This window comes from Zea mays, chromosome 8 (assembly GCF_902167145.1).
Source record: "Zea mays cultivar B73 chromosome 8, Zm-B73-REFERENCE-NAM-5.0, whole genome shotgun sequence".
NCBI lineage: Eukaryota > Viridiplantae > Streptophyta > Magnoliopsida > Poales > Poaceae > Zea > Zea mays.
Genome location: NC_050103.1, coordinates 177,824,885 through 177,851,801, shown reverse-complemented (window position 1 = coordinate 177,851,801; position 26,917 = coordinate 177,824,885). Strand labels below are relative to the sequence as shown.

Here is a 26,917-nt window from a genome sequence, read left to right as displayed (position 1 = left end):
CCACCGACTCCTCCTCCGACGAGGACACCGCCAACATCGCTGTCACCAAGGGACTTCTCTTCCCCAACGTCGGCCACAAGTGCCTCACGGCAAAGGACGGCAAAAGGAAGAAGGTTAAATCAAAATCCTCCACTAAATATGAATCTTCTAGTGATGAGGAAGATAGTTTGCGTACCCTTTTTGCCAACCTTAACATGGAACAAAAGGAAAAGTTAAATGAATTAATTAGTATCATTCATGAGAAGGATGACCTTTTGGATTCCCAAGAGGACTTCCTAATTAAAGAAAATAAGAAGCATGTTAAGGTTAAAAATGCTTATGCTCTTGAAGTAGAAAAATGTGAAAAACTATCTAGTGAGCTAAGCACTTGCCATGAAACTATTAACAACCTTAGAAATGAAAATGTCAAATTAATTGCTAAGGTTGATTCTCATGTTTGTAATGCTTCAACTTCCAATCCTAGAGATGATAATGTTGATTTACTTGCTAGGATTGATGAGTTGAATGTTTCTCTTGCTAGCCTTAGGATTGAAAATGAGAAATTGCTTGCTAAGGCTAAAGATTTTAATGTTTGCAATATTACTATTTCTAACCTTAGAAGTGAAAATGATATATTACATGCTAAGGTTGTAGAATTAAAATCTTGCAAACCCTCTACATCTACCGTTGAGTACACTGCTATTTGTACTAGATGTAGAGATGTTGATGTTAATGCTATTCATGATCACATGGCTTTAATTAAACAACAAAATGATCATATAGCAAAATTAGATGCTAAAATTGCCGAGCATAACTTAGAGAATGAAAAGTTTAAATTTGCTCGTAGTATGCTTTATAATGGGAGACGCCCTGGCATCAAGGATGGCATTGGCTTACAAAGGGGAGACAATGTCAAAATTAATGCCCCTCCTAAAAGGTTGTCTAATTTTGTAAAGGGCAAGGCTCCCATACCTCAGGATAACGAGGGTTACATTTTGTACCCTTCCGGTTATCCCGAGAGCAAAATTAGGAGGATTCACTCTACGAAGTCTCACTCTGGCCCTAACCATGCTTTCATGTATAAGGGTGAGAAATCTAGCTCTAGGCAACCAACCCATGCTAAGTTGCCTAAAAGGAAAACTCCTAGTGCATCAAATGATCATGACATTTCATTTAAAACTTTTGATGCATCCTATGTTTTGACTAACAAATCCGGCAAAGTAGTTGCCAAATTTGTTGGGGGCAAATACAAGGGCTCCAAGACTTGTGTTTGGGTACCCAAAGTTCTTGTTTCTAATGCCAAAGGACCCAAAACCGTTTGGGTACCTAAAGTCAAGAACTAAACTTGTTTTGTAGGTTTATGCATCCGGGGGCTCAAGTTGGATCATCGATAGCGGGTGCACAAACCACATGACTGGGGAGAAGGAAATGTTCTCCTCCTACGAGAAAAATCAAGATCCCCAACGAGCGATCACATTCGGGGATGGAAACCAATGTGTGGTCAAAGGATTGGGTAAAATTGCTATATCTCCTGACCATTCTATTTCCAATGTTTTTCTTGTAGATCCATTAGATTACAATTTGCTTTCTGTATCTCAATTATGCAAAATGGTTTACAACTGTCTTTTCACTGATGTAGGTGTCACTGTCTTTAGAAGAAGTGATGATTCAATAGCATTTAAGGGAGTGTTGGAGGGTCAACTATACTTGGTAGATTTTGATAGAGCTGAACTCGACACTTGCTTAATTGCTAAGACTAACATGGGTTGGCTCTGGCACCACCGACTAGCCCATGCTGGGATGAAGAATCTTCATAAGCTTCTAAAGGGAGAGCACATTTTAGGACTAACCAATGTTCATTTTGAGAAAGACAGGGTTTGTAGCGCATGCCAAGCAGGAAAGCAAGTTGGTGCCCATCATCCACACAAGAACATCATGACGACCGACAGGCCGCTTGAGCTACTACACATGGATCTATTCGGCCCGATTGCTTACATAAGCATCGGCGGGAGTAAGTATTGTCTTGTAATAGTAGATGATTATTCTCGCTTCATGTGGGTATTCTTTTTGCAGGAAAAATCTCAAACCCAAGAGACCTTAAAGGGATTCTTGAGACGAGCTCAAAATGAGTTCGACTTAAGGATCAAGAAAATTAGAAGCGACAACGGGACGGAGTTCAAGAACTCACAAATTGAAGGCTTCCTTGAGGAGGAGGCATCAAGCATGAGTTCTCTTCTCCCTACACCCCGCAACAAAATGGTGTAGTAGAGAGGAAGAATAGAACTCTATTGGACATGTCAAGAACCATGCTTGATGAGTATAAGACTTCGGATCAGTTTTGGGCCGAGGCGGTCAACACCGCCTGCTACGCCATCAACCGGTTATATCTACACCGAATCCTCAAGAAGACATCCTATGAACTCCTAACCGGTAAAAGCCCAACATTTCATATTTTAGAGTCTTTGGTAGCAAATGCTTTATTCTTGTTAAAAGAGGTAGAAAATCTAAATTTGCCCCTAAGACTGTAGAAGGCTTTTTACTAGGATATGATTCAAACACAAGAACATATAGAGTCTTTAACAAGTCCTCCGGACAAGTTGAAGTTTCTTGTGACGTTGTGTTTGATGAGACTAACGGCTCTCAAGTAGAGCAAGTTGATCTTGATGAGATAGGTGATGAAGAGGCTCCATGCACCGCGCTAAGGAACATGTCCATTGGGGATGTGTGTCCTAATGAATCCGAAGAGTCTCCAAATGCACAAGATCAACCATCCTCCTCCACGCAAGCATCTCCACCGACTCAAAATGAGGATGAAGGTCAAGTTGATGAAGTAGAAGATCAAGCAAATGAGCCACCTTAAGATGACGACAATGATCAAGGGGGAGATGCAAATGATCAAGACAAGGAGGATGAAGAACAAAGGCCGCCACACCCAAGAGTCCACCAAGCAATCCAACGAGATCATCCCGTCGACACCATCCTCGGTGACATACATAAGGGGGTAACCACTAGATCTCGTGTTGCACATTTTTGTGAGCATTACTCTTTTGTTTCCTCTATTGAGCCACACAGGGTAGAGGAAGCACTACAAGATTCGGATTGGGTGGTGGCGATGCAAGAGGAGCTCAACAACTTCACTAGGAATGAGGTATGGCATTTAGTTCCACGTCCTAATCAAAATGTTGTAGGAACCAAATGGGTCTTCCGCAACAAGAAAGATGAGCATGGTGTGGTGACAAGGAACAAAGCTCGACTTGTGGCCAAAGGATATTCCCAAGTCGAAGGTTTGGATTTCGGTGAAACCTATGCACCCGTAGCTAGGCTTAAGTCAATTCGTATATTATTGGCCTATGCTACTTACCATGGCTTTAAGCTTTATAAAATGGACGTGAAAAGTGCCTTCCTCAATGGACCAATCAAGGAAGAGGTCTATGTTGAGCAACCTCCCGGCTTTGAAGATAGTGAGTACCCTAACCATGTTTATAAACTCTCTAAGGCGCTTTATGGGCTCAAGCAAGCCCCAAGAGCATGGTATGAATGCCTTAGGGATTTCCTTATCACTAATGGATTCAAAGTCAGAAAGGCTGATCCTACTTTATTCACTAAAACTCTTGACAATGACTTGTTTGTATGCCAAATTTATGTTGATGATATTATATTTGGGTCTACTAACGAGTCTACATGTGAAGAATTTAGTAGGATCATGACACAAAAATTCGAGATGTCTATGATGGGGGAGTTAAAGTACTTCTTAGGATTCCAAGTGAAGCAACACCAAGAAGGCACCTTCCTAAGCCAAACAAAGTACACTCAAGATATTCTAAGCAAGTTTGGAATGAAGGATGCCAAACCCATCAAGACACCCATGGGAACCAATGGGCATCTCGACCTCGACGAGGGAGGTAAATTCGTCGATCAAAAGGTATACCAGTCGATAATAGGTTCTTTACTATATTTATGTGCATCTCGACCGGATATTATGCTTTCCGTATGCATGTGTGCAAGATTCCAAACCGACCCTAAGGAAGCTCACCTTACGGCCGTAAAACGAATCTTGAGATATTTGGTTTATACTCCTAAGTTTGGGCTTTGGTATCCTAAGGGATCCACTTTTGATTTGATTGGTTATTCGGATGCCGATTGGGCGGGTTGTAAAATTAATAGAAAGAGCACATCGGGGACTTGCCAGTTCTTGGGAAGATCCTTGGTGTCTTGGGCTTCAAAGAAGCAAAATTCCGTAGCTCTTTCTACCGCCGAAGCCGAGTACATTGCCGCAGGCCATTGTTGTGCGCAACTACTTTGGATGAGGTAGACCCTTAGGGACTACGGTTACAAATTAACCAAAGTCCCTCTTCTATGTGATAATGAGAGTGCAATCCGTATGGCGGATAATCCCGTTGAGCATAGCCGCACTAAACACATAGCCATTCGGTATCACTTTTTAAGGGATCACCAACAAAAGGGAGATATCGAGATTTCTTACATTAATACTAAATATCAATTAGCCGATATCTTTACCAAGCCACTTGATGAACAAACTTTTAACAAACTTAGACATGAGCTAAATATTCTTGATTCTAGGAACTTCTTTTGTTGAATTGGACACATAGCCCCTTTATATACCTTTGATCATATCTCTTTCATGTGCCATGACTAATGAGTTTTCAAGTGAATTTCAAACCAAGTCATAGGTATATTGAAAGGGAATTGGAGTCTTCGACGAAGACAAAGACTTCCACTCCGTAACTCATCCTTCACCGTCGCTCCGCGCAACTCTCCATCTTTAGGGGAGAGAGCAAAAGGACTCCTACTTTGGTATAATCTTCACTCATTTATTTATGACCAAAGGAAAGGAAAGTAATCTAAGGGCTCTAATGATTCCGTTTTTGGCGATTCATGCCAAAGGGGGAGAGAGTATGAGCCCAAAGCAAAAGGACCGCACCACCACCAATTTCTAAAATTTTTGTTTTTCAAAGAATATTTTCAAATTGGTATCTTACTTGTGATATAATTTCAAATTGGTATAACCTCTTCAAAATTAATATCAAAACCCTCTTGAACACTAAGAGGAGGATTTCATTAAGGGGGAGTTTTGTTTAGTCAAAGGAAAAGCATTTGAAACAGGGGGAGAAAATTTCAAATCTTGAAGATGCTTTGCAAAATCTTATTCATTTACCTTTGACTATTTGCAAAATAACTTTGAAAAGGATTTACAAAAGAATTTGCAAAAACAAAACATGTGGTGCAAGCGTGGTCCAAAATGTTAAAAATGAAGAAACAATCCATGCATATCTTATAAGTATTTATATTGACTCAATTCCAAGCAACCTTTGCACTTACATTATGCAAACTAGTTCAATTATGCACTTCTATATTTGCTTTGGTTTGTGTTGGCATCAATCACCAAAAAGGGGGAGATTGAAAGGGAATTAGGCTTACACCTATTTTCTAAATGATTTTGATGGTTGAATTGCCCAACGCAAATAATTGGACTAACTAGTTTGCTCTAGTGTATAAGTTATGCAGGTGTCAAAGGTTCACACTTAGCCAATAAAAAGACCAAGTATTGGGTTCAACAAAAGAGCAAAGGGACAACCGAAGGCACCTCTGGTATGGCGCACCGGACTGTCCGGTGTGCCACCGGACAGTGTCCGGTGCACCAGAGGACTCCAAGTCGAACTCGTCACCTTCGGGAAAATCCAGAGGCGCTCCGCTATAATTCACCGGACTGTCCGGTGTACACCGGACAGTGTCCGGTGCTCCAAGGAAGAGCGGCTCTGGAACTCGCCAGCTTCGGGAATTCGCAACGGCTAGTCCGCTATAATTCACCGGACATGTCCGGTGTACACCGGACTGTCCGGTGTGACATCGAAACAACGGATACTTCGGCGCCAACGGCTACCTGCAGCGCATTAAATGCGCGCCAGCACGCGCAGAAGTCAGACCCGCCCATGCTGGCGCACCGGACACTCTAATGTGCATGTCCGGTGCGCCACCGGACATCCAGGCGGGCCCAGAAGACAGAGCTCCAACGGTCGGAACCCAACGGCTTTGGTGACGTGGCTGGCGCACCAGACATGTCCGGTGTGCACCGGACTGTCCGGTGCACCATGCGACAGACAGCCCCACCAAACGGCTAGTTTGGTGGTTGGGGCTATAAATACCCCCAACCACCCCACATTCAATACATCCAAGTTTTCACACTTCCAACCACTTACAAGAGCTAGGCATTCAATTCTAGACACACTCAAGAGATCAAATCCTCTCCCAAATTTCACACAAAGCTTTAGTGACTAGTGAGAGAGATTTGCTTGTGTTCTTTCGAGCTCTTGCGCTTGGATTGCTTTCTTCTTTCTTGATTCCTTATTGCGATCAAACTCACTTGTAATTGAGGCAAGAGACACCAATCTTGTGGTGGTCCTTGTAGGAACTTTGTATTCCAAGTGATTGAGAAGAGAAAGCTCACTCGGTCAAGGGACCGTTTGAAAGAGGGAAAGGGTTGAAAGAGACCCGGTCTTTGTGACCACCTCAACGGGGAGTAGGTTTGTAAGAACCGAACCTCGGTAAAACAAATCCGCGTGTCACACCTCTTATTTGCTTGCGATTTGTTTTGCATCCTCTCTCGCGGACTTAATTACATTTCTAACGCTAACCCGGCTTGTAGTTGTGATTATTTTTGAGAATTTCAGTTTCGCCCTATTCACCCTCCCTCTAGGCGACTATCAATAAACAAAATTGAATTTGAACTTCTCTTTGTGTATTCGCTGTATTATCACGAAGACCAACTTACAACTAGCAAAATTGGATTTGTATTGCTTGCAACAAACTAGCCGATACAACAAACTTTTGATTTGAAGTGTCGATGCTTGTCTTGCAGCAAACTTGCCGATGCTTGTTTCACTAGTATTTGAATTTGAACTTGTCTCATTTATATAAGCCAAATATTGTTCTACCAAACAGTGCTATGTATGGACAAATACTGCAGTTTAACTCTAGTTTTGTTTAAACTGTGGTATTGTGTCACGTCATTCTGTAGACCATGGTATCGAAATACTGTAGTACGAGAAAAATCCATTTCCAAATAGGGCCTCAGTTGTTGTTCTTTCTCCCGCCACCTATGTCTATTGTCGTTCCTCTCGGCTGCGAGATCTTCCCACTTGTTGTCGCTTTCGTGGTGTCCCTATTCGTCTTCCTCACCCGACCTCGAGATATCTTCGACCTTGTGTACTTCATTCAAACGGAGTTCCCTATTATTCTCCCTCCTACGAACATCGTTGCTCGCTAATCTGGTGTCCCCCCCACTGTCGTTGGGTTTCCCTCCGATGTTGGTGCTCTCTCTTCGATCATGTCGTCAGATTTGTCACCCGCTCCGCCTCGCAGACGTGCTCGACGAGAGACTTGGTCGCCCGTTCCGCCTTTCAGATTTGTTCGACGGGAGACTTGATCGGATGAGCCGTTTTTAAAGAGTTTTTCTGCTTTCTTTGGGCACCCCTTCCTAGGTGCCAGACAGTGAGTCCCTTTGATTGATAACTTGTTATAAACATCATATATACTCATTTCTTTATACGAGTTCTCTTCTCAGGATTTCTCATAACATCAACACAATACTATATCATATGGTCCATTTTCCATATACGAGTTTTTTGTCTGATGATATTGTGGCATAAAATACAATGCACTCTTTTCTTTTTACGACTTTTCTATTTATGGGTTCTCATATAAAGTTTTTATGAGGCAAAAATGCCAACATAAAGTTATACGTATCATCTATTGTTTTTCCTCACCGAAAATTTTAGAAAATGATATTTGGTGCATATTGACCATATGGTTAAGATGTTTCTAGAGTAATGCTTTTGGTTTATCTCAAAGTGTCTAATAACTTTGATTATTGTATAATGTATATCCTAGTATTTAACTTTTCAGTAGGGGTTTTTTCTGTTATTTCTTTAGATTTTGTTTTCAAAGATTTATAAGGATGCACGATGGATAAGCAGTGAAGCACTCAAGAAACTAAGGGGGTGTTTGGTTTGATAAATCACTCCATCCAAGATGAGGCGGTGCATCAGAAGTTTATTTCTCAAATTTGGTGTGATGATCTCATTCCTTATATTAGCGCTAATTAACTAACTATGAGGAATGATGTGGTGACTGATCAACTCATTTCATTCCACAAACCAAACAAAAAAAATGAGGAGGGAGAAGATGATGAACTAACTTATTACTCAAACCAAAAAAGAGAGCGATGGAATTGTTGTTAATGATCAATTAATAAGTGTTTTAGAGTAATAGATAGATGGATCTCTCTCTTTCGGACATCTAACTGTTCACATATTGGCCATATTGCTAAGGTATTTGTAGGCTAAGGTTTTTGGTTTATCTCAAAGGATATAATAACTTTGGTGATTGTATATCGTAGCATTTCCCCCCTTTTCACTAGGTTTTAAGGAATTTTTTTTCTGACATTTCTGTTTTTCAGCATGATGGATAAGCAGTGAAGCATGCACAAAGAAACTAGCTGATCAAGGAAGAGTAATAAAAATTAGTGATCAATCGGTCAGTCGTTGTAGCTCTACTAGATGGATGGATCTCTCTCTCCCTCTCTCGAACATTTAACTGTTCTGTCTTTCCGATTCTCTCCCCCCGCGCATAGTCCATTCACATGTTCTGTCACCATTCTATATCTATCATTCTCATTCCTCCTCCTCGCAAAGCTCATTCTCATTCCCCCGTACAGCCACCGTCTAGCTAAAATTAAAAAAATGCACATGGCCCCAAGGGGATTCAAACTCACGATCTCTCAAGCAAATACCAACAGTAGTTACCGCTACACCACATGCATGCTTATGTCTACATCTATAACAGGAAACATATCTATTACATCTCTTCCTAAGCTCACCTGCTACCCTTGCACAATGCGTAGTAGTAGATAAGTATTACCAAAATTCTTGAATTATATTTTTGGATGGAGTAGTAGTATTTAAATAAAACCCTTGCATGCAATTTCTTTTGTTTGAATAATGTTTTCTACATTAAATTCCTTTTTTGCATGTCTGACATTTATTCTTCGTAATATTTTTCCATGGATCTGACTTGTGAGTCATTTTTACAAATCAACGCTAAACATAAATCCATGTTTCTTACTTGAAAACCCCAAACAAACACCATTAGCAGGAGGCGCTCGCGTTGGGTCGCTCATCGACGACGAGAAGAAACTTGGTGACCGCCAGTTCGACCTCTAAAAACAGTCCTACGTGGCCGCATGTGCCACTATGTACGACAAGGTCCAGCGCAGCCGCCAATTGGACGCGGTGCAGAGCAATTGCTCCGCACTGTCCATCGTCAAGAAGGGGGACCTCATGGTCGTCGCCAACGTCGGCGACTCTCGGGTTGTTCTGGGCACCGCATTCGACGACGACGCCATCACGTCGTCCAGCTCATCGTCCACCTGAAGCCCAACCTGCCACATAAGTCGCTACTGACCGACCATAAATTCTTGTGCGTTGGGACGATGACCGTTGCTGACGTTGTGTGAGTGTCGCTGAACATGATGTATGTAGAGGAGTAGCGCATCTGGTGGTGCAACGACCAAGGGTACTACCTTGCTGATGAGCGTAGGGTGCACTTCGTTTTACAGCCCAACCAAGAGTCATCATTACTCGGTATGTCGTGCGCGTTCGACGACTACTATATCGAGGACCATGGCGTCATCTTGACGCAGGAGGTGACACAGAGAAGGACCGACAACAATGACCAGTTTGTCATCCTTGCCACCGTTGGGAAAGCTTTTGTGTTGGCTTGCCTTTAATTCTCTTCGCAAACACACACACTTGTTTTTTTGTTTAAGCAAAAGCGTATGGTTGTACGTGTCTGATGACTAACGATGTACTGGGGAATTTCTTCCGGCATGTGTGGAACGTGCTCTACAATGATGAGACCATGCAAATCGTGACATATATCGAAGTCTGCATGATACTGATGGTTGCAATGTAGTGGTGAAACAATATATTAAAATAACAAAAAAATTATGTATGGCCAGAACCACAAATTGATTATAAAACATTTTCTCATAACGGTATAACACATATTTTGTATATAAGTTATCGTAGTATACTGGTATTATATATTCTCATTGCAACGCACGAGCACTCAGCTAGTACATAAATATGTGTACATGAAATGAAATGAAGGAAATGATTGAAAACTACTTGCTTCACTCGATCTCTCCCGCTCTTTAAATACTTGTAGCACACATCGTGCACATCATCGATCTGGGGTCTAGCCTTCCGGATGGGAACAAGAGAAAAACGGTTGCCGATTGGTGTGGCGTGTGTGTAGCCGCCGCATGAACTGTTCTATTTTCGTCTGCAAAAAGGACGAACGAGTGAATGATTGCATTGCGCCCACTCTAAATCGCTGTCAAAACGAACAAGCTAGCCGCGGGGGTGGGGGCGCCGAAGCCGTTCGCTGTCTAGCCTTTTGCGACTATGTTTCCTTTTCATTTTTTTCTTTCTTTCCTGAGGATGAAACCTTACTCGCTTCGCCAACCATTCTGCGATCTGTCTCGTCAACCGGACAACGGCGTCTTCGTGCTCATCTTGGTTTATGCGACTGCTTTGCCTCGCCTCTTCTTTTTTTTTTGTCCTTTCCCGTTCCTGTGGTTGGCGCTGCTTGGTTGATGGAAGCTGGACAGCGGCACGATGCCACCTAAAATGCGCCACATCTTTATTAAGCATTGCTGCAAGCCTGCAATTGCCGGTGCAAATTTAATGTGTGGTACTCAAGACGCGTGTTTAGCTTTCGTTTTCCTGCGGAAGTCGTTGTCTGCCAAAGCCTATATAATAGTCAATCATGGTACTTTCCTTCCGTGCGCATGGTGGCGTCTCCAGTCTCCTCTCTACCAGAATTTGTTCCCCTGCCTGTTTGGAGTTGCGCCAATCAATCAAGCATAGGAATTCCGTTATCGTACTACACAGTCGAAATGGTCGGTAGTCATATCGATAGGATAGATAGACTGGTATGGAAGTGTCTGCGTATCTACCAGTTAGTTATCACCAAGAACCCAGATAACACCTTAATTGATATGCAACTTTATGAATTTATTCAGCAGCATGCTAACTTCGGCCCTGTTTCAATCCCACTAGATAAACTTTAGCAGCTTTTTTTTAGCTACTTTTAGCCATTTAGTGATCTAAACAGGAGACCTAATGGTGGTGTGATAAAATTTAGCATATATTATCTCATAAGCTGCTCAAGGGGTGCTAAAAGTAGCTAAATGTGGGCCAAGGAACCCCATTTTCCACCCATACCCTCCAACCTCATTCCCTCTCTCTCCGCATTAGGGGCATATGTGTCTTTTTATTCCAATGTGCTAAACTTTATTAGAGTAGTCCAAATACCCCAAGGAGCTAAACTTTAGCACTTCAATTTATATGCCTAAAGTTTAGCAAAAAGCTAAAAATTATCCTGTGAGATTGAAACAGGGCCTTCATCTAACTTTATGATCTCTCTCCGTTCCTAACTACAGATCATTCTGGCTTATCTAGATACATAACTATTACTATATACAATAATAGACATAATACCAATGTATCTAAAAATATCATAATGATCTCGCTATAAGGAGCTTCCCTGAAGACAATTCGGTAGCACTGATATGGTTCTGTATCCAGATTATACCGGACTAAGCAAATGTATGAAATGTTTCCATTATCAAGTTTTATTTTTTAGAAAGCTTTCTATGTTATCAAGTACCAAAACACATACCGGGCACCACTGCAGCCTGCAGACCCTGAGCCTTAGGAGAGCCCGCCAAATTTCTAGCTAAGAATTAAGGAAAATAAAGGCCCATTTTATGATAAGCCAGCCCTGCCAAGGCTTGGCAGTTGTTTTTTTTAAAAAAATACAAATAAAGATTTGCAAAACTATACCAATGCTGCCCATTAGAATTTCCTTTTTTTATAAAAATTTGCACTCAAGACACCTGGGGATGAAATCACTTTCTATTTAAAATTAAATAGCAAGAGGATTTCATTCACCTCAATCCCCAGCGCTTATGGTAAATAAAAAAAATGTAATTAGGGATTCACTTCTCTTTAATATTATGTAATTATAGAAAGGGTGTTTCAGCAAATATTTATAAAGGTTTAAAATTTAAAATTGCTATATTAATTAAAGCATCGCCAAAATTTTGACCGGCCTTTTGTGTTTCGGTAGATAAAAAAAACACACGATGCCTAAATCCGAAATCCTGATCGCAGGAGCTTCTGTCGCTCCGAAAAACAGGCTTCTTTTATCGTCGTGAGTGTTTATGCGGTTCATAAAACACAAGTGTACAACATGAGAATTCTCGTATGCTCTGACTCAGCTTATTCAATCCACTTACACTTACACATCAGCCACCGATCGTTACCAGTGGCTGCTGCTACAAAGCGATACAGATGTCTGCAAGCACGTGGGGTATGTGTAGCTTGAATTTTTTTTGACATATCTGTGGTTCTCTTCTTCTTCAGTGTTCTGACGTTCTGTCATACAACGTACCGGTATGTAACGTATCTGCCCGCCGTCTCGCTGGGCCTGATGATCTTCACGACCTGGCCTCGCCTCAGGCCGTAGTACCTAGCAATAGGATCCGTGATCTGTATTCTTGGAAGCTGTTTGGTCCGATTCGTTCAGAAAAAAAGGGATGGGTTACAGACTTCAAGGGATGTGTATATTGCTTGGAATGCACGGCAAAAATGCACAGAGACTGTCATAAAAACGGTCCGTTCTGTTGTTAATTAGGCGTGCTGGCAAAAATAAAAAATACTGAAAAATGCGGGAAACCAACGAGCAGTTTTCTCTGACCCTTGTATTTGCTGCCTCTTTCTTTCTCGGAAGAGATAATAGTGATCACTTTGGCCTGTGAACATGTGATACGCTCCTAAACACTGCTCTTGCGTGAAACTAACTCCACCCAAAAAAAGGTCGAGCTCTAGACTTGATACTCCAAATAGATAATTATGAAAATGTATTTCCTACCAAATCTAACTATACTTATTTAGGCCATGTTCCAAACTTCTAGAGTTAAAATTATTAGTCAGCTAATAAGTTATTGGCTGGGTTAGAGCAGCTAACAACTGTTATAAAGCTATTTAAGAGGTATAACTAACAATTATATGGTTTATTGGCTGGCCTGTTCTGAACCACTCAGCTAATTTTAGCTGCTAACCGTTACTTTGAGGTTTCGAACACGGCCTTAGTATAAAAAACACTAATATCTTTTCATATAAATCTAGTTCATCTTAAGATACTTCGGTTGAGCACTATTATAGAATTGAGTCTTTTCTAGTTGGAGGGAGTAAAACCCATGCATGCTCGATTGCTCGTGGAACAGACGACCTATTTATGTTTGTCTAAGTAGGCTATTTTCTACCATAAAATATTGGGCCACGGACGAGACTTTATGTTGGAACTAAAAATGAGCGAAGACGGTTGAAAGTCGAAAGTCACTAGTTCACTACGTAAAATGGCCCAGGCTATAGAAAGTTGAAACTTTTATGTTTGGTCTGATGCCCCCCACTGGCTGAGAGTAGTAGTAATAAAGATCTGTAAGTGTGAATGAGCGCCAATACCTGAGTTTCCTTCAAGGTGTACCGCTCCAGAAGCGTCTTCTTCTCCTCGTTTGTGAGCACCTGATGCTCAGGAACAAGGACATGTTCCTTGATGTTTATAAGCATCTCGGCCTCCTGTCGATTGCTTCAGTTATCAGAAATAACAAAACACAAGAGATCATTGCACAACAGCATATGCGCGCGCGGACCAAGCAACGGTGCTGCCGGTCAAATTGGAGTAGTAGCTTCTTCTTGGTGTGCAAAAAACTGACCTGGAAAATTTCCAGATGGATCTTCGGCTCCAGCTCTATGAGAAACGACTTCGCAAACGGAGTTAGGTTCTGCTGGAGAACCAGCACAGCTCTGGAGACGTTCTCGTGCGTCATCATTTCGACGTACTTCTTGATGTGCTTCATCCCTACCTTGTCATCGTTGGGGAAGAAGACATATATCTGATCCAAGGATAAAAAAAACTCAATGAAACTATTAGGCGAGGGCTACCAAGCGCAGCTTCAAATACTTGAACTTTGCTGTTAAGGAGTACTGGACTATTTGCTGAGGAATTAGTGTTGCTGCTATCTGGTCTCGGTCAAATTAGCAGGCTGTAAGTAGTTCAGTCGTTGGATGTCTCTCGAGTTTCAAGATTGTTCGTTCTTACAAGTAAGCATAAACCTACGTCGAACTATATATGCCCAAGCATTAAGCATAGTGACACTGCGGTAGGTTCACAGTTCAACAGTCCAGTACAGTTGTATTTAGTCTGAAGACTCTGAACTTGCTGGTTTGGAATGATCTAGTAATTTGTTAGCTGACGATAGGCTCGTCCCGTTCTCAGTGATTTGAAGCTTGTGTTTTTCACGGGGAGCAGCTAGCTTCGACACCCCATGGCGATTCGGACACCGAACCGTTCGATCAAGCAAGAGCCAGCAATCAGCGGGAGAGAAGCACCGATGCATGAGAAAAGGCCCGGCAAAGGCGAAGGGAGCTGGATCGAGCGGCTATCCACAGACAGACGTCCGTGCTGTCCGATCCGATCAGGAGCGGCAGGAAGCAAAGCAGGGGAGGCCGTTGACCCGCGGCGGAGTGGATTCGGATTGGATCGGGAGCTGAGCCTGGACTGACCTGGTCGGATGGGTCGTTCTTCTTGTACTTGTTGATGAGGAGGTCCTCGCGGTGGAAGGACTCGCCGAACTTGCGGAGGAAGTCGCGGCGGCTGGTGGCGAGCTCGTGGTCCACCACCAGGTAGCCACGGTCACGCAGCATCTGCATCACCGTGCGCCGGATCCGGTACAGCCGCCCCACGGTGGCCTCGTCGGTCACCAGCCCCGCCGACATCTCCGCCTCGCTTCCTCTGCTTGGCTCCTCTGGTTCGAGCGAGGCGGCAGCTGAGCCGAGCTGAGGCCTACGCCGCTGCCGCTTACGCGGCTACACCTACTCCCACACAGGGGCAGGGGCGGGGGGTGGAGAAGGTGACGTCGTCCTCGCTCCGCGCCGCACCAGTGGAGTGGGACTGTGAGGAGCCAGTGGAGTGGGTATGGGTCGGGTGCGGGTGGGCCCGTTATCCGGATGCGCGCGAAGAGGTGAACGTGCCTTCCCATCGATGCTCTGAATGACGTGCGGGACCGTGGCACGACGGCAGCACGCGGGAAGCAGCTGTGGCCTCGGTCATCCCATCCAACGGTAATTCTGATTCCGAATGCCTTTACCTTTCCTTTATTTTATTCGTTCGTTCTTTAGAAAGAACAATCTGATTGTTCAGTGCCCATGCTCGATCAGATTCAGGGTTGCAACTTGCAATTGCAAGTGTACTAGCCCAAACAGGCCTAGCTTCCGAGTCCTATTGGACTTTGTTTCCTAGAAGCGGCAACTGGGCCTGAGCAAAAGACGACTTCGTCATTTCCTCAAATGCTCACGCCAACATGGAAAGAACCAGCTACAAAACACAAAAAATTGGAGACACCACCGAACAAATGCTCCTCCTTTCTCCTTTTTCATTTTGCTGGGAAGTGAAACAAGTTGGAAGGACATTTCACCGAGTACAATCATGTCATGGCGCGTATACTCACAACCATGATGAGGCCACGGGACCAGAATAGTGAAACCCACCTGTCAGATCCAAATTACACACTTCCGCTCCTATCCCCACGAGGCCACGACAGCGCGCCCCGCCCCGCACATGGACATGGGGGCCCGTCGCTGCCCTGTCTCACCTTCTCGCACCGCGGCAAACGGCCTGTGGGACCCAAATCTAGAGAAACCCACCTGTCAGTGGAGCTAGGCTGTGCCGGCCAGCTACGCGGACAGACACGGGCCAGCGGGGAAGAGAACGGGGAGTTACCCGGGGCAGCTCGGGAACAGCCTAGACGGGTCACGCGACCTGGTTTCCCTGTGCGCCCCCCGACGGAACGGCTATATTTACAGAGGGCAGTTCGGGTACTTCGCCCCCGCAGCGTGGGAAATTTGAAAATCACGTAGGGCGGAGAGATCTGGGCCGTGCGTCGCGAGGAAAGGCTCGGAACGGGAGGGCGCGGGCCGTCGGATGCTCGCAGTCGCAGCTGCCACCGCCGCCTACGGCTATTTAACCCCGCGCTGCCGACGCCGCACTCGCCCCCGGCCTCCTCCGCCCGCATACCCGATCCCGCTCGCTCGCCGCCAGTTGTCCCGCAGCTCGGATCGTCTCATACCTCGTAAGCACTTCTAAACTGCCCTCGTAGTCGAGTTTTGGATCTGTGCTGCGGCACAGCATCACTTGTAATATGTTAGGGCACCTTTGTTGGGATGTTTGCCAAGTTCTGGATTGTTTTTTTTTCGCGATGTAACCGGCAATGCGACTGGATCTGCTGATTTTGGACCTGGGAATGTCCTGGTCCAGTGCTTGGTTATCTCTATTTTGCAACGAAGATTATTAGATCGGTTTGGTGGTTCTGCGTACTTGAGTGGGATCTCTAGTGTCGGATCTGGGGGAAATTTCGTGGTCCTTTTATTTTTACGACACTCGACCTCGGAGACTAATCACTCGGTTTCGGAAATGTGACTGTTAGACCTTTGCGTGTTTATCATCATAGCTTGGTACAGTATTGGACTACAAATTTCAGGACTGAAAACTAGATCTGGAACTGACATCCCCCCCCCCCCCCCCCCACCATATAGAAGATTTAGTTCATGAAATTATTTATAATCACGAGGAAATATCGATTCGATATGCTATAAATATGGATGCATTTAGTACTCAGTAGGCGATTCAGTGATTGATGTGTGTAAGACGGTTTTTGGAACCCCATATATTGTTGGGTTCTATGTGGTCCGCGCAGGAGTTCAGTGACATTTCGGATCTGAACAGCAGTGACAATGTGAGCTTGCTTTCTGGCTCAGTGGTAAATGCCTATACATCCATGATCTAATCAACCTGAGGGAGGGTACTGACAGTAGTAGGCGTTTTTTTAGTATTTTAAGTTTGAGTGCTTGCTGCAGTATCTAAAACTAATTCCTATGCGCTTCCCTTGTTTCTAGGGCGAAAATGAGAGAGATCTTGCACATCCAGGGAGGGCAATGTGGCAACCAGATCGGTGCCAAGTTCTGGGAGGTCGTGTGTGACGAACACGGCATTGACACTACAGGTCGGTACACTGGCACTTCTGACCTTCAGTTGGAGCGCGTCAATGTCTACTACAATGAGGCCTCCTGTGGCCGCTTTGTGCCCCGTGCTGTTCTCATGGACCTAGAGCCTGGGACAATGGACAGTGTCCGCACTGGACCCTATGGGCAGATCTTCCGCCCTGACAACTTTGTGTTTGGGCAATCTGGTGCTGGCAACAACTGGGCGAAGGGGCATTATACTGAGGGCGCTGAGCTCATTGACTCTGTTCTCGATGTTGTGAGGAAGGAAGCCGAGAACTGTGACTGCTTGCAAGGTACTTGAGCTTGTTGATGTTAAGCTGATTGCTTATAGTTGCTAGAAATATCTGTTGCCTGTGCTTTTTTCACTATGATGCAATACATTGTATTTATTCATTTGATTGATGCCATCCATGGGACTAGAACTATAATATCTTGTTATTATGAACCTGCCCTTGCTCTGAAACCTAAGCCATTTCACTCGTTTTAGTTCATGTCTTATATTTCTGCATTATACGTCGATGCCATTGGTACTTATTGGTTATTGCTGATTGCTTAGTAATTTTACATTTGAGTATCTATCTTGTATGCTGTTGTCATTTTTTGACACACCACCAGAAACATTTTTTCTATTCAATTTATACCAAAGTTTAGTATTTCCCTTGCACTTGTTGCTTGAACAATTGCCATACACAAAAAGCTGTTCTGACTGTGATTACTAAATCACCTATGTGTTTCATGTATTTTGGTTGCCATTCTTTTCCAATCACCCAAGATACTAAGCTTAATTATCATGCATTTAGCACTAACTCGGTCTATTTGTTTCTTCAGGATTCCAAGTATGCCACTCCCTTGGTGGCGGTACTGGATCTGGTATGGGTACGCTGTTGATCTCAAAGATCAGGGAGGAGTACCCTGACCGCATGATGCTGACATTCTCAGTTTTCCCCTCACCGAAAGTATCTGATACTGTGGTTGAGCCATACAACGCCACTCTTTCTGTCCACCAGTTGGTTGAGAACGCTGATGAGTGTATGGTTCTTGACAACGAGGCCCTCTACGACATTTGCTTCAGGACTCTTAAGTTGACCACCCCTAGCTGTAAGCAGACTCTTTCTTTCTCAATTTTATCTGTTCAGCATTGCAGATATTTCCCTGCTTGTACTAGTGTATTACTGTGTGTTTTAACACTGTGTATTTGTTATTTCCTGCAGTTGGTGATTTGAACCATTTGATCTCTGCAACCATGAGTGGAGTCACCTGCTGCCTAAGGTTCCCTGGTCAGCTGAACTCCGACCTCAGGAAGCTGGCAGTGAACCTAATCCCCTTCCCCCGCCTCCACTTCTTCATGGTTGGCTTCGCGCCGCTGACGTCCCGTGGCTCCCAGCAGTACCGAGCACTCACCGTCCCCGAGCTCACGCAGCAGATGTGGGACGCCAAGAACATGATGTGCGCCGCTGACCCTCGCCACGGGCGTTACCTCACCGCCTCGGCCATGTTCCGCGGGAAGATGAGCACCAAGGAGGTCGACGAGCAGATGATCAACGTGCAGAACAAGAACTCGTCCTACTTCGTGGAGTGGATCCCCAACAACGTGAAGTCCAGCGTGTGTGACATCCCGCCGAGGGGCCTGTCCATGGCGTCCACCTTCGTCGGCAACTCAACTTCCATCCAGGAGATGTTCCGGAGGGTGAGCGAGCAGTTCACTGCCATGTTCAGGAGGAAGGCTTTCTTGCACTGGTACACGGGCGAGGGCATGGACGAGATGGAGTTCACCGAGGCCGAGAGCAATATGAATGACCTCGTGTCGGAGTACCAGCAGTACCAGGATGCGACTGCTGATGACGATGAGGAGGCCGAGTATGAGGACGAGGAGGAGCCAGCTGATGGCATGTGAGGGGAGGCTGTTAAATGTGAAGCCTGGTGATGTCCCCTTTCGTGTTGTCGCCATGTTATACTAGTACACTAGCATACCACCCTCGTGGCCCATTCCGTCGATCGTGGCTGTTGATGCTTGTGTTTCCTTGTTCTATAGAACCTTGCTTTTGGTACGGAGCTGCAATGTGGATTCGATCCTTCCGTATCGCTACTTATGCTGCGCTAATTTGCTGAAATCAAAATCTCCAGAGCTATGTTGACCTATGGAAGTCAAACCATTCTGCTCGAAAACGGGAAGATGCTCAACAAGTTTCCGCAGTCAGTCAAAAAAAATTATTAAAAAAATTTCGACATACCACACGGACTTCTTGTGATCTAATCCTTTACATCAATCTGAACCAATATGTTCCATAAAAAGAACCTGTATAATTGATGGTATGGATTTAAAAATAAAGACCACGTCATTACGATAAATCAAAATAATCCAGAATATTTCTGCCACTTCAAATAGGAGTTTCTTCCTTTATGCAGTTCCCTGATTAGCGCCTCAATTCCCAGTTATATAATTAATTCTACTGGGTCTCTCTATACGCAAAGTGAAATAAATGATTCTCTAAATATTTCTACCAAAGTAACAACATATTAACGTGCACTCTGGTCCTCTTCATGCCCGGTAAAATGTGCTAACAACACATGCCGCACAAACGTATGTCACCCACAAGCTAAATTGGAGGAAAACCTTCTTCCCATGGACGTGCACGCCTCGTACTGCAAGTCTGCAACTCATTACTCATGAACGTGCATTCCATCATCAACCGCATAATATAAGCACGCACACACCTGTCTGTCATAAAACGCCGACGTGATGCGATGCCCCCAAGAGCATCTCCCACCGTCTCCAAACTCCGCGACATCGCGCGAGTTCCGACCCCCCTGCTCCGATTCACCTCGTCGGCCAACGGCCATGCTACATTACAGTTACAGTTATAGCACGCCGCAGCCCTCCCCGCCGATGTCACCGCTCGTAGCCCCGGCGACGCCCCGTACCCCGGGCGCGCCGGCCTCAGACGCGTCGCCGCTGCCCACGATCACGCTCACGGCGCCGCCGTCCAACAAGCGGAGGCGCCGCGGCGGGGCCGCGCGCTCCTCCCTGCGCGCCATCCGCGCCGTGCGCGCGCTGTTCCGGTCCCTCCCGATCCTCGCGCCGGCGTGCCGCTTCCCGGGCGTCATCCCGCGGCACGGCGGCGGCGGCGGCGGGCCGAGGGGACACGGTGGCCACATCGGCGGCGCGTGCCGTACGACGGGGACGCTGTTCGGGCACCGCAGGGCGCGGGTGACGCTGGCGGTGCAGGAGACGCCCGGGAGCGTGCCCGTGCTGCTGCTGGAGCTCGCCATGCAGACCGGGAGGTTCATGCAGGAGATGGGCGCCGAGCACCTGCGCGTCGCGCTCGAGTGCGAGAAGAAGCCGCCGCCAGGCGCCGGACGCACCAGGCTGCTCCACGAGCCGCTGTGGACGGCCTACGTCAACGGCCGCAAGATTGGGTACGCCGTGCGCCGGGAGCCCACGGAGGACGACCTCACGGTCCTGCAGCTCCTGCGCACGGTGTCGGCGGGCGCCGGCGTGCTGCCGGCCGACGCCGTAGGCGCCCCCGAGGGGCAGGACGCCGGCGACCTGGCGTACATGCGCGCGCACTTCGATCGCGTCGTGGGGTCCAGGGATTCCGAGTCCTTCTACATGCTCAACCCTGACGGCAACCACGGGCCGGAGCTTAGCATCTTCTTCATCAGGATATGACAATTGTGACACTGGCTTTTACATTTTGGAGTTCCTATGGTTGAGATTAGTGAGCACAAGATAGTTTTATATACTCCTATAATATAAGCAGGTAAATTTGCTCCACGGGCCGCTCGATGCTCTGTTTCTTTGCGTCTGAAACCAAATACTCCAGTGCTGTGTTGACCTACCTATTAAAGTCAAATCAATTCTGCTCGAAAACAGAAAATGTTCATCCGAAGCTTTAACTCTAACCACCAAAAACTAACCACCAAAAAGCAAAAAATTTGGGTTAGATCTGCCGAAGCAGAGAGCCTTAACCGCAATGTGTGCTAGAGGAAAGCCCGAAGGCTGTTCCCGTCCCTGTCAGGGGAGATGCCAACCGTCTCTCCTTTCTACGAACACGCGACTCTCGACGGACCGAAGTTTATAAGCAGGCTGGGTCATCTGTTGCCAAGCGGTATGGTGCTAAACAAGTTCCGTGACTCACCGGTTGGTGCGGCTACCCGCGATCGCCGCCGCCGCCAGCGGCCGAGGGGGGCAGGCAGATGTGCAGGGGCGCTGGGCCAAGAAGGGCGGGCGTCGAGGGTAGGTGGAGGGGCCCGCGGCGCGGCGGGGGCGGCGACTGATGAGGTGGAGTGGAAGCACTCAAAGGCAAGGCAGGGGAGGGCGAGGTCCCGTCCTGCCTCCTGCGCCTGCGTGGCTGCGTCCGCAACGGCGCTGCGACTGCGAGGCTGAGACGGAATGAATGAGATGGGCGTGACGAGTAGCAGGCTAGCAGCGAAGGAGGGGCGGAGGCGGACTTTCATAGTAGAAGGCTGGCAGCGAAGGAGGGACGGCGCAGCCACTGCTTCCTGCCGCTCATGTCATGAGCTCGGGGCAGCGACGACCCAAGCGAACTCGACGGGCTCAGAATGCTACGAACGGCCCATCAGTAACCATTGTCTTTCAATGTTAGGGCCTTTGGCAAGGCTCTTTCAGCGCTCTAGCTCGGGCTTATAGTAAAACTCAACCAAACGATCATAAAAAAAAACGGCTTCTCGACAAGAATAAGAGTCATTTTATTACTAAGAGCCAGAGCATAAAAAACGTAGTTTCTATCAGCTCCTTCTACGTTCTCATACATCATTTGAAAAAAAAACTCACAGGAGATACTGTTTTGCCAAACGAATTGCAAAACAGCTCTGGCTCCTCCAGAGAAGCCAAGAAACCAAAGGATATTGAGTTGAAACTGTTGTTAGAGAAGCCAGAGGCCTGCCAAAGGGCTTAGAGCAACTCCAATAGTTCTCTAAAAAAAACTCTCTAAGAACTAGTTTGAAAACTCTATTTCCCCAATAGTTTTCCAATTTTTCCAAGAGAAATTAATTCATTTTTTCTCGGGAAAATAGAAATCCATTGGAAAAATGGAGTTCCCAAACTAACTCTAAACCTTGAGCTACAATGTGGCTTGTTATTATCTAGAAAGCGTAATTGTGCCAATACTATAACCTTAATATGCTTGCTTGATCTATGTTTTTTCTGTTATCAAGAATGAGGCAATTAGATAAGGATATATGTTAGCTTTGTCAATATTGTCCGAGTCTTTGAACGTAGCAGCAAAAGTCTTGGCACACCATTGTTTTAGTTATTATGATCTGAACAACCCGTTTTTATATATGGAGCTCGTGGCAAATGCAGCCTCACAACAGGACGATGGAGCTTGTGGCATCGAGTGGTGGCTCGCTCGACTCACACTCCTCTACAACAAGGCAATGTTTCCCATAAGGGTTCCCATCATCATTGCGCTCACGTCGTCTGTCACCAAGGCTCTGAGCCATTAGAGGCTCGTCAAATTTATGTTTCGTTGCAATGCACGGGCACATACCTAGTTGCTAAATAACTACGGGGAGTAAAAAATAGCTTGGTCTCCAACGGTTCCCCATATCTAGACAATAGTTCAATTTCGAATCTAGTTTGGTAGGTCTGTTCCTGTCAGACATGGTTGACAGTAGAGTCGAGCGTAGTGGACATCGAGGGCAGAGGAGAAGGTCAGGTCGGTCGATACGACCTGTTGGGAAGGGACAGTTCAGAGGCATGACTTATGGGTGAGCGGTGGTCCGACGGTGGAGGAGAAAGTTGTCATGTGTGTTGGACGTGAGTGACTGGGTACTGGCTTGCTGCACGGGAAATAAAAAAAGAGCATGTCGGATCTGACTACCTCGTTGTGCAAAAAAGGAAAAAAAATGAACACGCGTGTGTGAAGGAATCGACGACAACTGTGTTAAGGGAGTTGCTATTGAGTTGCTAAATCTAGAAAGTGAGATCGGATAACAAGTGACTAAATTTAGCAAATATATTTAAAGAATTATTGGAGAAACATTTTTATGTTCACTTCTTAAAATTAAGATTTAAAGAGTTGTTTACGCAACTATTTGCAAGTTGAAGACTGAAAAAATCAGATCTACACTATATATTCATCTCCAAGCAGCTGATCTGAACCTTACATTTTTTTTTTAAAAAAACGTTTAGAAGAACTCCACGGTAGATCTACAGGGCCAGTCTGACAACCGTCCAATTACAAGTTACAAGCCATGAGCGAGAGCTCTTCCTTGTCTGAGTGTCATTCACTCACTAGAACATGAGGCGCCCGCAAGGGCGCCCTATCGGAACGACATAGAATCAGTAAAATGCTAACAGTTGAAGCCATGAAAGCATTATCCAATGTGACAACTGTCAGTATGTAGTTAGGGAGAATACACATCATAAAAGCTCAGCTCTCAGAACAAACATGCAAAAAGAAAGCAAAAACCAATAAGATTTGTTCTGAGCTCCCACTTCAAAAGCGAATGGGTGGAAGTTGGAGCTCTGTGAAAAAGCATCACAACAAGTCAAAAAGGCAAGAAGAGTCGAAAACAGATGACATCGCAAGCAAAAGGAAGCATAGACATACCACTATACAGGAAGATAGAAATCATGAGGTGTCTCAAGGAATTTCAAAAGCGAATGGGTGGAAGTTGGAGCTCTGTGAAAAAGCATCACAACAAGTCAAAAAGGCAAGAAGAGTCGAAAACAGATGACAGCGCAAGCAAAAGGAAGCATAGACATACCACTATACAGGAAGATAGAAATCATGAGGTGTCTCAAGGAATTGAAGGATCTAGTGCAACTGCGCAAGTGATTCAAATATTGTAGGCTCTGATGCTGTAATGCACCCTAAAATGAAGAGGGCATATATATTTATCTCAAGAAGTTCAAAAGTTCCAAAATTAAAGAAGCGTTTGATGTATCAACAACAAATCCATTAAGCGTGTGTCTGGCCTAATTTAAACCAGCCTGCCAGAGTAGAAAAACAATTCGCATCTGCACTCTCAACATACCTTTCGGTAACAAAAACAACATCTAAATCATTAAAAAAAACAACATCTAAGTTCCAACTCTCTTGATAAGATGGTATTTATGACAACACAATAAAAACATTAGAGACCTTGTGGAAAAGTTTCCTGGTTACATTACACATATAAGAGCTTTAGGAGTTTGGGATCATTCAGTGCCTACCTTAATAACTCTTCCATCTGAAAGTTGATCATAAAAACTAAACTTACAGTAAGAAAAGGAACAGAGAAGAAATGTGACAAGTCATTTAAGACAATAGAGGCTAAACAGAAATGCAGTTGATCCCATACCGCACATGTTAAATATGATAGCTATGTACAAAGTTCAGCTCGCCCTGAAGAAGCCAATAATTAGAGCTAAGATGTGAAATCTGTCTAGATGGCCTTTGAACCATTACTTTTATGTTGATGCATTTCAGGTTAGAGACATAATGCAGTTTTTCTTATCTGTCTATTAATTATTTCGGCACAGCTTCAGCTTCGTCAGGTCATTCCATGGCAGATTTCGACATACATCTTCTTCGGTTTTAGCTACAACAATATATATGAGTGGTACATGTGCTGCTCCAACTCTGTTTTCATTGAAAAATGTAGGAGTATCTACATGCAATTTCCAACTACTCAGGATCATAGCACATTGCCCATATTAGGTACTTCTAAAAATAAATGTTAACACATGGTTGATGCGCTTCCAAGGGAGGATTAAATGGACATCCTGTAGGCGCAACTACAACAGCAGGGATAATTGATATATATCAGTACAAAACATGCATTTAGTTTGACCATATGAAAAATTACATATGCCACCAAATTCCTCATTTGAAAAATAGAGATCGGTAATGCCATGTATAGAACACCATATACTTTGCAAGCACAAATTTACGTTCTTCTAAATACAAAAAGTATTGTGTATTAAATGGGTACATCATCTTTTTTGGCCTTGGAATCACCTTTACTATCTGGATCCCAGATGTCCAAGGTCTTTGCTACAGAATCATTTTCCTATGGGAGAAAAGTAAATAATCCCATCACCTAGCAAGGGCACAAGCAGCAAAAATAAACTAAAAACAAGGCGGCACAGAGCAAGCAAAGTCGATGTCATTGGTACAGTCATGGCTACAAGGACCCTGGTGGCTAGGGCGGTAGCCTCTCGTTGTGCCCCCATGGTTTCGCTCGCTGATTCCCAGTTCTCCTCCGTAGCGCTGCCAAGGACACGCACCATCTGCATCGACTTCCACCTCCATGAGCTCGCTGCCACCACAGAATTTGGTGAGGAAGGCGAGGCTGGATGTGGGATAGCGCCATTGGCTTCTTCGTGTCTCGCTTTCGCTTTGGTAAGGCCGGTAGCCTGGGAGGGAGAGGAGACAACACTCCATGGGATGCGACCGTCGTCTGAAACCCTCTCCGACTTCAGATCTTAGAACTGAGCGAGGAAATAGAGAGATAGCTAGGTACTGCTGGTCACTTCTCACCTCTCTCTCTGTCCATCTCTCGCATTAAACTCATGGAGCGCGGCGAGCGAGCCGGAGGTGACGGCGGCGCCGGAGTGGACGACATTGAGGAAGGGCCACATCGCGACAACAGGGAGGGAGAGGGGGAGAAGTTGAGGCAGCGAAGCGTGCGGAGGGAGGTGACTCGGGGGGGAGCCAGCTGTGCGGCGAGAGAGACGGCATGTGAGGGGCTTAGGGATGAAAACGGACGGAAACGAACGGAAAACCCCCCTCCCGTTTTCGTATCCGTATTTTATCACTGGAAACGGGATCGGGTCCGGAATAGTCGGGAACGGAAACGGGAGCGGGATAAACGGAATTGCGAAAACGAACGGAAACGAAAATACTAACGGAAACACATAATTTAATACAAATAGAAATGTTATTGATGTTTACTAGTGATTGATTGGCAGAACAATAACATAAACCAAATAGATATAGAGAGGCAACATTCTATTGTTGTTTGGTTGCTAAATGTGTACATTTAGCTACATCCGATATTGTTTAAGACTTTAGATCACTTGTCATTTGAAAAGAGCTGGTTGTTACAATGGTCAATTGTGCTATAATTTGTCACCTAAATACACGAGGATTTAGTTTATACACTGATGCATATTAGACTCGTCCCATATTTATCAAATACGGAATAAAATACGGGTTCAATCCGGAAAAACGGGATCCCACAAAAACGGACGGAATAAGCTCTCTCCCGTTTCCGTCTCGTTTCCATATTTTTTCGTAAATACGGAAACGATCGGGTCAAATGTAGCAAACGGTACGGGTCGGAACGGGATTTTTTCCGTCCGTTTTCACCCCTAGAGGGGCTGAGGGCACGGACACACGGTACAGCTCAGAACCAAAACGAGTAATGTTTTCGGGTCCGAGGTCAAGGCCAGTTGCCAGCACGCGTGTGGCCAACAGCCGCGCGGAACACGGAGGGGGCTCCAAAACGCGTCACGTTTAGTAATGTTTTCGGGTCCGAGGTCAAGGCCAGTTGCCAGCACGCGTGTGGCCAACAGCCGCGCGGAACACGGAGGGGGCTCCAAAACGCGTCACGTTTTAATACTTTAGATTCTGAGCCCGCGCGTCAGCCTCCTCGTCTCCTTCCTTCGCTCCCTCCCGTTTTGCTTCTGTTTACCGTCACGTCACTTGGCGGAGGAGGAACGCTGACGAGGGGAGGGTGGTGCAGGAGCATGGAGGATCCGACACCGAGTTTTTGGA

At 45.4% G+C, this 26,917-nt stretch overlaps 3 protein-coding genes and 1 non-coding gene across 4 annotated transcripts; 2 read left to right on the top strand and 2 right to left on the bottom strand.

The window, feature by feature from the left end:
- Window positions 1-12,228: 12,228 nt before the first annotated feature.
- Window positions 12,229-15,019, bottom strand: LOC100273250 (uncharacterized). The gene is made up of 4 exons (NM_001147692.2): window positions 14,691-15,019; window positions 13,841-14,020; window positions 13,590-13,703; window positions 12,229-12,629 (listed from the first exon to the last, which is right to left on the bottom strand). Exons 1-4 carry the CDS (start codon window positions 14,901-14,903, stop codon window positions 12,504-12,506), a joined length of 633 nt encoding a protein of 210 aa, NP_001141164.1. The 5' UTR covers window positions 14,904-15,019; the 3' UTR covers window positions 12,229-12,503.
- Window positions 15,020-16,186: 1,167 nt separating this feature from the next.
- Window positions 16,187-19,324, top strand: LOC100382290 (beta tubulin6). The gene is made up of 4 exons (NM_001175040.1): window positions 16,187-16,255; window positions 17,079-17,479; window positions 18,015-18,284; window positions 18,398-19,324. The coding sequence occupies exons 2-4, from the start codon at window positions 17,086-17,088 to the stop codon at window positions 19,078-19,080; spliced, it is 1,347 nt and encodes a 448-aa protein (NP_001168511.1). The 5' UTR covers window positions 16,187-16,255; window positions 17,079-17,085; the 3' UTR covers window positions 19,081-19,324.
- Window positions 19,325-19,965: 641 nt separating this feature from the next.
- Window positions 19,966-21,070, top strand: LOC103636569 (protein MIZU-KUSSEI 1). Its single transcript, XM_008658920.4, has one exon. The coding sequence runs from the start codon at window positions 20,026-20,028 to the stop codon at window positions 20,854-20,856; it is 831 nt and encodes a 276-aa protein (XP_008657142.4). The 5' UTR covers window positions 19,966-20,025; the 3' UTR covers window positions 20,857-21,070.
- Window positions 21,071-21,115: 45 nt separating this feature from the next.
- On the bottom strand, window positions 21,116-21,240 carry LOC111590038 (U6atac minor spliceosomal RNA). The gene has a single exon (XR_004852329.1). It is a non-coding gene; the product is annotated as a U6atac minor spliceosomal RNA (small nuclear RNA).
- Between the last annotated feature and the right edge of the window lie 5,677 nt (window positions 21,241-26,917).

Bases quoted from the DNA above. Each gene is read 5' to 3' on its own strand.
- LOC100382290 (NM_001175040.1), top strand. From the start codon at position 17,086: ATGAGAGAGATCTTGCACATCCAGGGAGGGCAATGTGGCAACCAGATC. The intron at 17,480-18,014 runs GTACTTGAGCTT...TTGTTTCTTCAG, and splicing joins GAACTGTGACTGCTTGCAAG to GATTCCAAGTATGCCACTCC. The intron at 18,285-18,397 runs GTAAGCAGACTC...TATTTCCTGCAG, and splicing joins TAAGTTGACCACCCCTAGCT to TTGGTGATTTGAACCATTTG.
- LOC103636569 (XM_008658920.4), top strand. From the start codon at position 20,026: ATGCTACATTACAGTTACAGTTATAGCACGCCGCAGCCCTCCCCGCCG.
- LOC100273250 (NM_001147692.2), bottom strand. From the start codon at position 14,903: ATGTCGGCGGGGCTGGTGACCGACGAGGCCACCGTGGGGCGGCTGTAC. The intron at 14,021-14,690 runs GTCAGTCCAGGC...TCCTTGGATCAG, and splicing joins AGAACGACCCATCCGACCAG to ATATATGTCTTCTTCCCCAA. The intron at 13,704-13,840 runs GTCAGTTTTTTG...AGCAATCGACAG, and splicing joins TCCATCTGGAAATTTTCCAG to GAGGCCGAGATGCTTATAAA.